The 12,458-nt window shown below is 48.6% G+C and overlaps 2 protein-coding genes across 2 annotated transcripts; one reads left to right on the forward strand and one right to left on the reverse strand.

Moving 5' to 3' along the window:
- Positions 1 to 345: 345 nt before the first annotated feature.
- BO97DRAFT_449034 (class V chitinase) lies at positions 346 to 4,616 on the reverse strand (the record flags this gene model as incomplete). The annotated part of the gene is made up of 8 exons (XM_025698853.1): positions 346 to 780; positions 847 to 1,579; positions 1,621 to 3,045; positions 3,109 to 3,268; positions 3,329 to 4,132; positions 4,205 to 4,319; positions 4,381 to 4,414; positions 4,486 to 4,616. The coding sequence occupies 8 exons, from the start codon at positions 4,614 to 4,616 to the stop codon at positions 346 to 348; spliced, it is 3,837 nt and encodes a 1,278-aa protein (XP_025545740.1).
- Positions 4,617 to 6,343: 1,727 nt separating this feature from the next.
- On the forward strand, positions 6,344 to 10,758 carry BO97DRAFT_430097 (pectin lyase-like protein; the record flags this gene model as incomplete). Its single annotated transcript, XM_025697416.1, has 9 exons — positions 6,344 to 6,847; positions 6,910 to 6,943; positions 7,002 to 7,177; positions 7,232 to 7,492; positions 7,547 to 7,614; positions 7,670 to 7,817; positions 7,892 to 8,660; positions 8,721 to 9,224; positions 9,287 to 10,758. 9 exons carry the CDS (start codon positions 6,344 to 6,346, stop codon positions 10,756 to 10,758), a joined length of 3,936 nt encoding a protein of 1,311 aa, XP_025545741.1.
- Positions 10,759 to 12,458: the final 1,700 nt, after the last annotated feature.

Genomic DNA, 12,458 nt, shown 5'->3' on the forward strand with positions numbered 1-12,458 from the left:
ACTACAGTATTCAGACTATAATTAAATCAGTTATAAATATATAAGATATCCTGCGAGGGATTAATACCAAGAAAACATAATTTTAACAGTGTAAATACGTTGATTTTTAGCTTTAAAAATATATATAAACCAGAATACTTAGCAAGGTGCGCCGCCCGCTTACACGCGCCACTCGCTTACCGATTACGTTAATGGTTAGGGTGGCGTTGGGGGTAAGAGGGGGAAGGTAACTAGGTATACGAAATATATACACACTGGATGAACCAATGTGAGAGAGCCACTTCTATAAGCAGAATCTTTTCCCAAATAAGATTACCCTCAGCCGGTATCTACTAGTGATATTATCTACGGGAATATGGTATGGCTGTATGTCACGATGGCCGAGTGGAAACCACTCAATTCGCTCAGTGCCGCCAAAACAACCAATTTTGCTGGGTCTTCGTCGCTCACGTTCTCCCATACGTCACGCATTTCAGAAATCCCTTTGGCGACCCATTTGGAAGTCCGTTCCACCTGATAGTCAATCCAATCGTGCCACCATTCGTCCCATGCCGGCAAGAACAAGGGGATGGCATGGTTGAATTCATTATCCACCGCTTCCCAAACCATTCGCAAGTCTGAGACAATCTCCACAAACGAAGCTTTCACCTCTTGATCATTGAGATAATGCCAAACTGCTATAGCTGCCTTGAGCTCTTTGAGCGGGATTCCTGGGTTAGAAGTGTCTTCCACAAAGGGTGTCCATTTCCTAGGGTCCACCAGATCTTTATTGCCGAAGACCTACAAGAGAGGAATGAGTAAGCGCGCTCCAGAATGTGGCAGTCCAGGACTCAATGGGGATCTTACCCGTGCTTTCATGCCATTGACAGCCTTTTCAAGCAAATAGAAGTTCTTTTTATTCCTCTTCGAACCGAGTGCAGACATAATTCGGAATTCAGGATATTGCCATAGCCTTTTGCTCTTCCTTTGAGCCTTGTTTGGGTCCCCTGGGTAGAGTAACACGCCATCCAAATCTGGCTGATGCAAGAAGTCCAGGCCATTGGGATGCTGGGATGGTTTTAAGAAGAAATGGCAACCAATGCGCTGGAAAGCTGGACTTCGGCCTGAAACGAGCTTTCCCTGGGTCGCATATTCAAAGAACGTCCCGATAATCTGTAGCTCCAAAATGTGTTCAGTATCATAGTTGTTGCCCTGCTTCTGGAGCGGATCCACCAAGGGGTTGGCGCAGTCTTGTCGACTCTGGTATGTCCGAGCTTCTTGATATTGAATGTCCGCTGGCTTCCATTTTCCGGCAGAATAGTAGTCTTCCGGCGTTATTTTCAAGCCTTCTACTTTAGTCCCGTCGGCACAGTGAACTTCGAATGTCTTCTGGCTGACACCACGTTTCTGGAGACTGTCCCGAGGGCGAAGAGGGGAGAATCCTCGCTTCTCCACAAGCCCGTCGTCGTCGTCGTCTTCGTCGTTGCTATCATCACCGATCTCGCCATCTAGCTCCGCAGTTCGACATAAATCAGGATCTGCGTCCTCATCACATGGATCCCCCTGACACACTGGAATTGATTTCCTTTGAGCCATTTCGCTCCAAGCGACGGGACGACACAGAATGTTTGCGCAACATACTCGCCCCCCAGTTCAGACCATAGCCGCGTTTGCTGGGCGTACGACCTCAGTGTGCTCAGGACTAGCCCTAGGTAAGAATTCGCCCTCGCCCAATCGTCCCAGTAGCCTGCTTCCACTTGCTGTTTGGCATCGAGATCGCTGTCCTTAGTTTTGAGCAGCGAATAGAGCAGCGGGTACACAAGATTGAATTCTTCCAATTTCTTTGCACCCCGCCTCACGAGGCTAGACGATGGGTCATCTCTGCGACTGAGTGAACTCTCCTCGCCCGTATAGCACGTTCCCTCTATCTGGTAATCATTCAAAGCGGCCCGGAAATTTAGCATTTCCGGGTTGGTGTGGCTCTTTGAAACATAATACTTGTCGGAGCAACAGAAAGCACGCGTGCCCCCCGCACAGGTCTCGTCGTATTTGTACGTGGCCAGTCGGACCATGTCTGAAGGACAGGAGTCGACGCAATAATCACCCGACTTGCCCTTGGGTGGGCTGTCTACTGATCGGTACCAGTCGCAGCCATCCCAGGCCATCTTGTCTTTCCCCGAATCATAGCATAGCTTTCGCTCCTGATAGACAATGTCGGCAATAGTAAAGTCGAGGCGAGTTTTGTAGGACCGAGTATTGCACCATGCGTCTCCGCTCCCTGTGGTTGCGAGGGTCAGCGTGTCGGACTTGCTGTCGTCGAGCACCGGACATTCCCCACTATCGCAGTCAGGAGACGTGGACCACTGTAGCGTACTATAGAGCTTGGTGGAGTCCTTGTTCGTTTGACAGCAAGCTGCTTGATAGCTCGCCTTGCAAAGCCCATTACTGGAGATTGATCCAATTTCAAAGTAGCCAGACGGACACTCGGGGTTGCATTTACCGTTGTTATGGGTATACCACCCACATTTCGGAACATCCTCCTTTGGGCAGCACAAAGTATGGCTGGATCCCTTTGGACAATCGATTCCATCGAGCATCAATTCACCCTTTCTGTACTTTGAGTCAGAGCGCGAGATAGCAACAAAGTCCACCGGGCAGGTCTGGCCGCATGCGGTCCACTTGCATTGCTTGTTTTGTTCGTCTTCGGTCACGGTCAGACCATCGGTGGAGATTGTGAGCTTCTTGAAGTGCTTGGCCTGAGGCGAGAGGCTAGCAAGCGCACTGGAGTATACCCCGTCGTAGGTATCGTGGCTGACAGCCCACACCATCACGCCTCCTAGACATGTTTTCTTCGCGAACGCGATGCGCTGCTTGAAGGTGGTGGCATCATCGTACGTTGCCCATTGATTATCCCATTTCATGATCTGGACAGCAGCCTTTTTGTCCCAAGATGGCGTCAGGCTCCTGTTGGCTCTGATATCATCGAGTTCGCTGTTCATCAAAATCCCCGTCTGCCCGCTACAGGGCCCTGGATCTGATCCGGACCCGAAACGACATCCCGGAGCCCTAAAGGTAAAGACGGGGCGAGTCAACAATCAGCAATCGCTAAGCTCTGGAAAAGATACTCACATGCAATTCGTGTCCGCCACAGTGAATGCTCGGGAGTAGAAAGCAATTCCCATCACCACCTTGTCAGGGCTGATATTATTCCTCCATAGTAGGTCCAAGCTGTCCGCAATCTCGGTCAGGTTGGTATGGGCATCGAGATAATCGCCAGTCCATTTATTGCCTATGTGTGTACTTCATCAGCCAAGTGCTACCTCATGTTGAGGTCTCACGGGATCAATACCTCTATCCCAAGTGCCATGAAGGTCATATGACATGTAATTGAAATAGTCAACGCTCTTAGCCAAAGACTTGATGTCAAAGTTTCTCAAATACCAGTAGGACGTGGGAAGAGTCAAACTCAATTCTCCTCGGCCTCCTGTTCCTCTCAATGCATGTTTCAAGTTAGTCATGAACCGCGGAAAATTCGCGAAGTCAACCTCCTGCCCGCCGCGATCGCCATCAACAGGGTACTCCCAATCTATGTCGACCCCGTCAAAGTCGTAGGTTGCTAAGAAAGATGTTAATGATCTGAAGAACTTCCGTTGTTTGGCTTCTGAAGCAGCAAGCTCGGTGAAAATTGAGGCGGTTGAGCCTGGGTCATTGAAGCTCCATCCGCCAATCGCGATGTTCACACGCAGACCAGAATCGTCCCGTTTCAACGCAGTCAACCTCTTCATCAAGCGTGCTTCCAAGGAGGTGGGCGGTAGGACCTCAAACGTCAATGGATCGACGGTTGCAAAGGCGTAGTTAAGGTGCGTGTAGACTCCCCGAGGAATCTGCTCTGGCCAGAAGGCCTTGCAAGGTCTCTTGGCGGCCCAGCCCTCGTAGTAGCCCACGATACGCTGGAGTTTTCCACCTGTGCCGCAGGACGGCCGCTTGACCTTCTTCTCACCACAAAACTCTTCAGTGGTGCCACAGAAGCCATACTTACTACAGCAGACATTCAATGGGCAGGTGGTCGAGTTAGCAAATTCTGATCCCCAGTCTCCCGGATCACATTCGGATGGCTGTCCGCAGGAAGAAACACAGTTCTCCTGACTGCAGTCTGCACCGTGTTTCAGGTTGGAGCCCGTAAGCCTTGTTGTTCTTCCTCTTGAGGCGATGGAAAGTGACTTACAGTCGGGGCCATATCCGCAAATTCCGAACTTAGAGCAACAACCCTCGGCGCACGGCTTGGTGGCACTGCACTGCGCCGTGGATTCGTAGTCGCAATTTGCGACACAATCTGCTCCCTAAGGATTGAGAGTCTTAGCTTCAATTGTGATTTGAGGTTGAACGGCGTGAGGCACTTACACAATAAGTCTCCCCTGTTCCGCAGTAGCCATGTCTGATCAGGCCGCGAGGTTCACGGTCAGTACAACTCAGAGCAGAGGCTAGACCAAGTGACCAGATACTTACTTAGAGCAGCATCCGGTTGCGCACGGATTGGCGGCGCTGCAATCTTGTCCAGAAACTTGAGTCAGGATGCAGGACAGGACAAACAGAAGGCAGGCCAAAGCCGAAAGCTTAGAGCCCTTATGAAGGGTCATTGGGTTGCGCCTTCGCGATTCAAACCTGGATCTGAACGTCACAAGATCGTCAATAGAAGTGAAAGATTACTTTTCAAATGTGGCCTCGTATGCGTCTAATCTGGTTAATATAGTGTCAACCTACCTACCTTGGGCTTCATACCCCTAGGCTATTGCCCGAAGTTCTCCGATATCCCGAGATTGAAGCGAGCCACTTTCCTCGACAATAACAGCCAAATAACCCCTGAGCCAACACAATTGTGGGTGGGGCTAGATGCTAATATCTCACCAGTGTCATTAGGTGCAAGGAGGTCTCTGTCAAGTATGAGGGAGAAATAGACACGTTTCTCAAGTAGCCCGAATCTTTTCACGGGTTTCGCACGGAGAAAGCATCGCTCGGGGGAGCACGGACATTGACCGAAATACAACGCTAATGCTTCATGAATCAGATTTTGGAACGATCAAAGTCTTTTATGTGGACTTAACAAGAAGCCCTTTCCAATCAAGGTCATCACAGGTCTCTAACTCCTATTCGACGAACCCCCATGATCCTGGTGATTTTGGGAACCCGGACAACAATAGAGATTCAATATACTTATCAATATCTACCACAATGTGTCAGGAAAGCCGATTGCGGTACGAAGAATAATCGGTCAAAGTAGAGCAAACACTATTGCTGAAATTTCATTAAGAGGTGCCAAGAAGGCCCGCCGATGCCAAGACAAACAGTCGATATATTAGCTTCGGATTTTAGCGTTTGACTTTTGAAACGGAGATCGCTAATTGTCACTAGATCGGACTATTGAAGCTAGGGCCGGCGCTCGTGCTGTTAGTGGTTCTTTTCATTCTTTGACAACCCTATCTGTCCAGTGTCCACTTCATGTCTCGAGTGCAGACCCTTCATGGCTCTATTCAGTTGAGTTTGTCCCTGACGTTAAACCCAGTTCAGCAATGAACCCTAGGCCAAGGAAAAGTATTTCACACTAGAGTAAGATAGAGTAAATGCCAGTTTACTGTTTACGGTATTGGTTCAAGAGTCGGCCTTGTGGGCCACCACTCAGCATTCAGCCCTAGCCCAGCTCAACTTCTGGTCCTCGTGAGTGAGCCATGGGTCTGCTTTGCATACATTAGCTTTGAATACCCATCGAACCTCTCCATAACATGATATAGAGTATCCACGCCAAACTGACCAGCTCCGGCGAAATCCGAGACGATGTGGAAAGGGGTTACTTGTATGCAGCTCGTGGGTCTGATGACCATTACATCGTACTCTAGAAGGAGAATCAGAGTAGGTCTAGTGCTCATGTAGTGAGGCATTTTTACGAACAGGGGTAGCTTGTCTTGTAAGCAACGTATATGTACTCGAAGGTTGCATATCCTCAGAAATATCTTCAAATCCCACTCTTCTAACTTTCAGTATCTTGTCATTTTTCTGCCTGGGCCTAGCTCTCTGCGCTGTTTTCTTAACCCGCGCACTTGCTAGTGGGATGGCTCAATCCGCGGGGACCTCGCGCCGCGGGAGCATAAGACTGTTTGTCTCATTCCTTTTGCTCTTCTTTCTTTTTTCATCTGCCCTTGCGTCAAGGCATCAAGGCCATCATCATTTCCATCCTCAACATGCCAGAAGACACGGCGAACCAGGCATATCCAGTTCAAAGGTGCTTCCCACAGCGACACCTACTCCGTCTTTGAGCAGTCTGGCAGAGGCGGAACTGCTGGTGAAGAAAGCCAAGGAAGCTTTGGCAGTGATGAATCAAGGACGGCTTGCCAACCCACAATTGAATGAGTATAAGTTCGAGTCTGACTCATCGGTCCGTCAGACGGACACCGCCCCAGCACTGGATTATGAGAATGGTTCTGTCACTGCAGAAACTTCTCACGGCGAGACGCTAAATGCTACTAAGCGTAGCAACAATGAGAGGGGTCAAAAGTATACCTATACCATCCCTCCGGAGCTTGCCGAAGCTGCGCGTGTGGTAGCTGAGGCTTATCCGCAGTCGCTGCCCACAGATTACGGTGTTGATATTGCTGCTGTCGTTGCAGAATATCGACCGTACAGACACAATGACACCAACGTTCCCGCGCAGAAATACCAGCAGCCAAATGGCCTCGACGGTTATGTGCACAGGGTCTCAATCGAGGATAGTCTTGAGACGCAGAGAACCAAGCTGAAAAAGCGTTCCACCACCGACTTCTGGCTGACGACTATGGGAGACAGTGGGTCCAGTCCCTATGCTCCGGATGGCTATAAGGTGAGCCCATGGATTAGTCGAGTCGGCGATCATTGAGAGCTTCTCGGTAACATTATTCATAGGTATGGAGAAATGTTCTGGATTACGGTGCTAAAGGTAAACCGATACTTCGTAGCCATTCTCTCTTCGTTCGTCACTGATCTTCATCTTCCAGGTGATGGCATCACTGATGACACTGCCGCAATCAACAGAGCCATTTCAGATGGAGGAAGATGTGGTGCAGACTGTGGTTCAAGCACAATCTATCCTGCGTTTGTTTACTTTCCCTCGGGGACGTATCTCGTCAGCTCCCCCATTATCCAGTATTACAATACTGAGTTTTATGGAAATGTCAGTTGTTGCCGCTCCATTGTATGGAATACTTTTGGCTAAACCTTGCTGTAGTCTTTTGACTACCCCACTATATTGGCAGCCTCGAGCTTCGTTGGTCTAGGAGTTATCACGTCAGATGTCTATACTGGTGATGATACCGAGTGGTATGTCAATCAGAACAATTTCCTGAGATCTATCCGAAATTTCCGAATGGATATCACTCGCACCGACCCAAACGCGTACGTCTGCGCTATTCATTGGCAAGTAGCACAAGGAACATCTCTTGAAAATATTGAATTCTATATGATGCAGGACGGCGTCACCACGCAACAGGTAAGACCTCGGAAAAGAGCGTCAGCGCAGAAACAAGACTAAGTCTTCGCATAGGGTATCTACATGGAGAATGGAAGCGGTGGGTTTCTTACCAACCTAACTTTCGTTGGTGGTAACTTTGGGTATGGCTCATGTGCTTTCTGATTGTGCTTTCCTCCCTGGCTTACTCTTTTATAGAGCATACTTTGGTAATCAGCAATTCACTACGACACACATAATGTTCCTAAACTGCAAGACAGCCATACAGGTCCATTGGGATTGGGCGTGGACAATGCAGGATGTGTTTATCAACAATTGCACTAACGGTGTCGTCATAGTTGGCGGGGTACGTTCCTTATCCAATTTCCTTGCTTTTTTGACGAGGCTAGATCTAACAAAGGCATGCGATATTGAATTTAGGCTGGGGGGCCAAAGAGTACCGGGCAGTCTGTTGGCTCTCTTATCTTGGTTGATGCTGTCATTGCAAACACTCAAACCGGAATCGTGACCACGCTTCTAGCGGAGAATTCAACCTCCTTCTTGCTTCAAGGGACAGCATTCCTTAACGTTGAAACGGCGATCCTAGACAATTCCCAAGGCAAGACCCTAATGGCCGGTGGGTGGTATCGAACGGTCGAGTCCTGGGGTTTCGGGAGAGTTGCAAGCTCAAGCGCCAATAGCACATTCTACAATGGCCAGGATATTCCCAGCATGAATCGAAGTTCTTCTTTGACGGAGGAATACAGCTACGTTCTTCCGAACATCTTCATACGCGACCGGCCAACCTACAGAGATGTGGGCATGAGTCAAGTGATTAATGTCAAGGCCTGGGGTGCAGCGGGAGATGGCAAGACTGATGATACTGCGGTCTTGAACAGTATCCTAGATCGAGCGGCAAACATGTCCTCAATCGTCTTCTTTCCTTACGGAATTTATATTATCAGAGACACCCTGCACGTCCCTGTAAACTCTCGGATTATCGGTCAAGTGTGGTCTCAGATTATGGCTACTGGCCAAAAGTTCCAAGACGAACAGAATCCACATGTCGCGGTCCAGGTTGGGCGCCCGGGTGAAAAAGGCATTATTGAAATTCAAAGCCTGTTATTCACAGTGTCTGGTCCAACAGCCGGAGCAATTTTAATGGAATGGAACGTTCGTCAAACCCTTCAGGGCTCAGCGGGAATGTGGGGTATGTACTTTTGGTCGATTACTGATACACTGAACACTTGCTGACCAAGAACGTGGCAAGATTCGCATTTTCGAGTTGGAGGAGCCATTGGCTCTGACTTACAAGCCACTCAATGCCCAAAAGGCCTAGGAATGGTTATGCCGGATTGTGTCGCGGCTTCGCTATTGCTTCATCTCACACCTCAGTCCTCAGCTTATCTTTCGAATATCTGGCTCTGGACAGCGGATCACGATTTGGATCTTCAGTCTCAGGATCAAATCGACGTGTATACTGCACGCGGCGTTCTCATTGAGAGCCAGGGTCCCACATGGTTATATGGAACTGCTTCCGAACATGATGTTCTCTACCAGTACCAGGTCTCGCAGGCGAAGGATCTCTACATGGGGATGATTCAGACTGAGTCACCGTACTTTCAAAACATTCCCCCAGCTCCGAGTCCTTTCTCCCCTGGACTATTTCCTAACGACCCTCCATTCACTGACTGCGACTCGGATTCCCAAACATGTGCTGTATCTTTGGCGTTGCGTATCATTGATTCGAAATCTGTTTACACCTTGGGAGCAGGTGAGTGCCAGCTCATAGATGAACACCATTCTTTTGTATCATGTTCACTAATTATTGTAAAGGTCTCTACAGTTGGTTCTCATCCTACAGTCAGGAGTGCTTGAACACGGAAGACTGCCAGCAACGAGCGGTCGAGATATCCCAGAGCACGGATACGTGGCTATACAATCTAGTGACTAGAGGGATTATCGAAATGGTGAGCCCCGTCAACGAGAAGCCCACTCTATCAGCAGATAATGTGAACGGGTTCATGTCTTCTATTCTGGCGTGGGTTCGCGAGGCAGATGCCACCATCGGCGCCAGGAAGTTTCCCGGATTCCAGCTCTATCAGCCAGAATGGCTGGATGGTCTCACCGATACCTGCAAGACTGCTCTCTCCCAGAAGATCCTCTGCCATCCTTGGCTCCAGGCAAATTACCAGGGCCCCGGTGGTGGCCGATACATCGAAAACAACACGATGGCAGATGACGTCTGCGACAAGGGGTGCGGGGAGTCTTTGAGCAGCTGGATGGATAATGTTTCCAACAGCTGCTCCGACCAAGAAATTGACGATACAGATCCTACTGCTGCTGGTGGCTACATCTACGCGGGCTACAATCTTACATGTCTGCAAGACCCGTCAACCAAGCATTACTGTCCAGATGTACTCGTACATTTCACCGAGGTTGACAGCGTTAGATCCATGACCCTGTCGGAGATGTGCTCGTACTGCTTCACGACATCTGTCCAAATGCAACAGGCAAGCCGCTATGCAGCCTACACTGAAGATGACAAAGATACACTAGAGATTCTTCATGAAGAATGCGGCCTCTCCGGCCCAACAGACCTTCACAATCCTCTCTACACCACAGAGGCAGAAGAAGCGCCTTTTTGCGCCTCCGGAATTACGCACACGACTTCGGAAGGCGACACCTGTGACCTTCTTGCCGCTCGATACCAGGTCGCGTCCGCAGCCATCCAGATCGGCAACCCGACCCTGGTGAACGACTGCAGCGAGCTGATTGCCGGGCGAGAGCTGTGCATGCCATTCAGCTGCGATGTCCAGTACACCCTCCAAGACAATGACACCTGCTTCTCGATCTTCAGGGAGCAGCACCTCAAATACGGCGACGTCCGCAAGTATAATCCCTGGCTCAATTCAGAGTGCACGAACCTGCAAACCACCCGTCAAGTCCACGGGAGTGTCGTTTGTCTCTCACCCCAAGGTGGCAGCCACAATGCCACAGGAAGCAAGTCGAGTAAGCCCAAAATCAGCAACGGCTACACCAATGTGATCACTTACGCGCCCGATGGGGCTACCGTGGCCAACGGGACGACCTGCTACTGCGGAAAATGGTACACAGTCGAGGAAGGTGACACTTGCGCTGCAATTTGCATCAAGCAAGAAATCCCGTCCGGCCTATTCCTCGCGTCTAATCCGTCGCTGGTGAGTGACGACTGCGACAGCAGTTTGAAAGTGGGGTATACGTACTGCGTCGGGCCGGACACTCATTGGGACGACCCTGACCTTTGGGACGAGGACGATGCATGCTGAGATAGAGGGAGAGTTCTTGTCACTCAGTCAGAGGCGAGGAATGCCACATGCGCTCGCATCGCGCTATCTAATGTATTGAACTTATTGTATCGCTGTCACTGTAAATGAAGATTGCGTGCGCTATAGACATATCAGAGAATCCATATGATTAGAGTAGGTCTCGTATTGATTGTTCCGCTGGCTCCACCCCAATCCAAGGGATCCATTGCTTCGTGGTATGGGTGGCATTGATAGTAGTGTCAAAGATAATTGCAAGACACTAATGGTCTTAGCTAGTAGTCGTAGCGCACAGGACTGTGTGCATCGCAGCGACGGCGTCCAAAAAAGCAACTTCGAGATAATCACGTAAGGAATGCATTAGAATTGATGGGTAATTTTTTTTTGAATATATGTCTAGATGCTGAAGAATGATTGGATATATCAGAATGATTGAGCGACATTGACTGCTACAGGTGTTTGATACTAAATACATATTTTGTACTTTCAATAGATAAACCCTCCTAATAGTCAGTGAAGTATAGACATATCTTACGAACTATTTAAATTACTATTAACTATATCTGTATACAACTCGTTGATATTCTGGAAAGCTGTTAATGTAATCTTTCTTTCTATTCAATAAAAGATCTACCCTAATAATAGACTAGAAATGAAAGTCTCTATAGACAATATGCTTTAAAAAAAGGATCTTAGAGGATGTAGCCTTTTTGGCACACAGCTTCAACTTGTTAACTAGATAATCAAAAATCAAATAGTTAAGCTTTCCATTTGAATCTTCAATATAGTTACTACGCTGATCTATTCGTCTTCTCGTAGATTAACTATATCAAAGATATACATTAATTTGTTGTTTATAATGGTTTAACTTTGCGTGGTGCTCAAAATAATAGGGTTACCGATAGCCTGCCCCGGCAGCCGTATATGGCGGTGCACAATCTCACAGAAGGCCCATGGGCCGATGACTCCCATCCCGGTCCAGCTCGCGATCCTGCCCAGAAGACCACCTACATCATTCAGCGGGACCATGTCGCCATGCAAGTGATTGATTATCTTGCATTCTGTTGTAAGATTGGCTACTCAGTTGGGTACTGTGTGTTCTATGTCTGTGTGCGTGTACTTAGCTTATAGAACATTTGTTGTATAAATTGAGCACGCACCAAATTAGGTTAACCTTTGATTGACTGGTTCAAAAAAGTAGAGACGTGCAATCTGTGTTCTCTGTAGCAATTATATTTTTTAGCAGCTCCCCAAACACCTCTTACCCAGTAAGCGAAGTAATCACAGAGGCAAGTGTGCTCTAGATGCCATCTTCCCCAGAAGACCTACTGAGATGAGGAGTTCAACTCTCCCAGGCCATATCACTAAGGACATTTACCATGCACCTTACCATACCTTTCTGACAGGCTATCTTCAAGTAGTATAGCTGATATGATAGAAGTTCAGGCTTCCCTCGCGGGCAATCTGCGGCAAGGCCACACGACCCAAGAGTCGCGGCTACAGGAAGATATGCATGACTTCTGGCTGCAAATGCTTTAATATATCTTTCGGCCCGATATATGTTTAACTTATAAAAAATTAAGCACATACGACCACAGGGTGTGGAAAACAGGGCTTCCCGTCCGCTCAGCCGTACTTAAGCCACACGCCGGGAGGTTAGTAGTTGGGTGGGTGACCACCAGCGAATCCCTTCTGTTGTATGT

This window comes from Aspergillus homomorphus (assembly GCF_003184865.1).
Source record: "Aspergillus homomorphus CBS 101889 unplaced genomic scaffold BO97scaffold_107, whole genome shotgun sequence".
NCBI classification, from domain to species: Eukaryota; Fungi; Ascomycota; class Eurotiomycetes; order Eurotiales; family Aspergillaceae; genus Aspergillus; species Aspergillus homomorphus.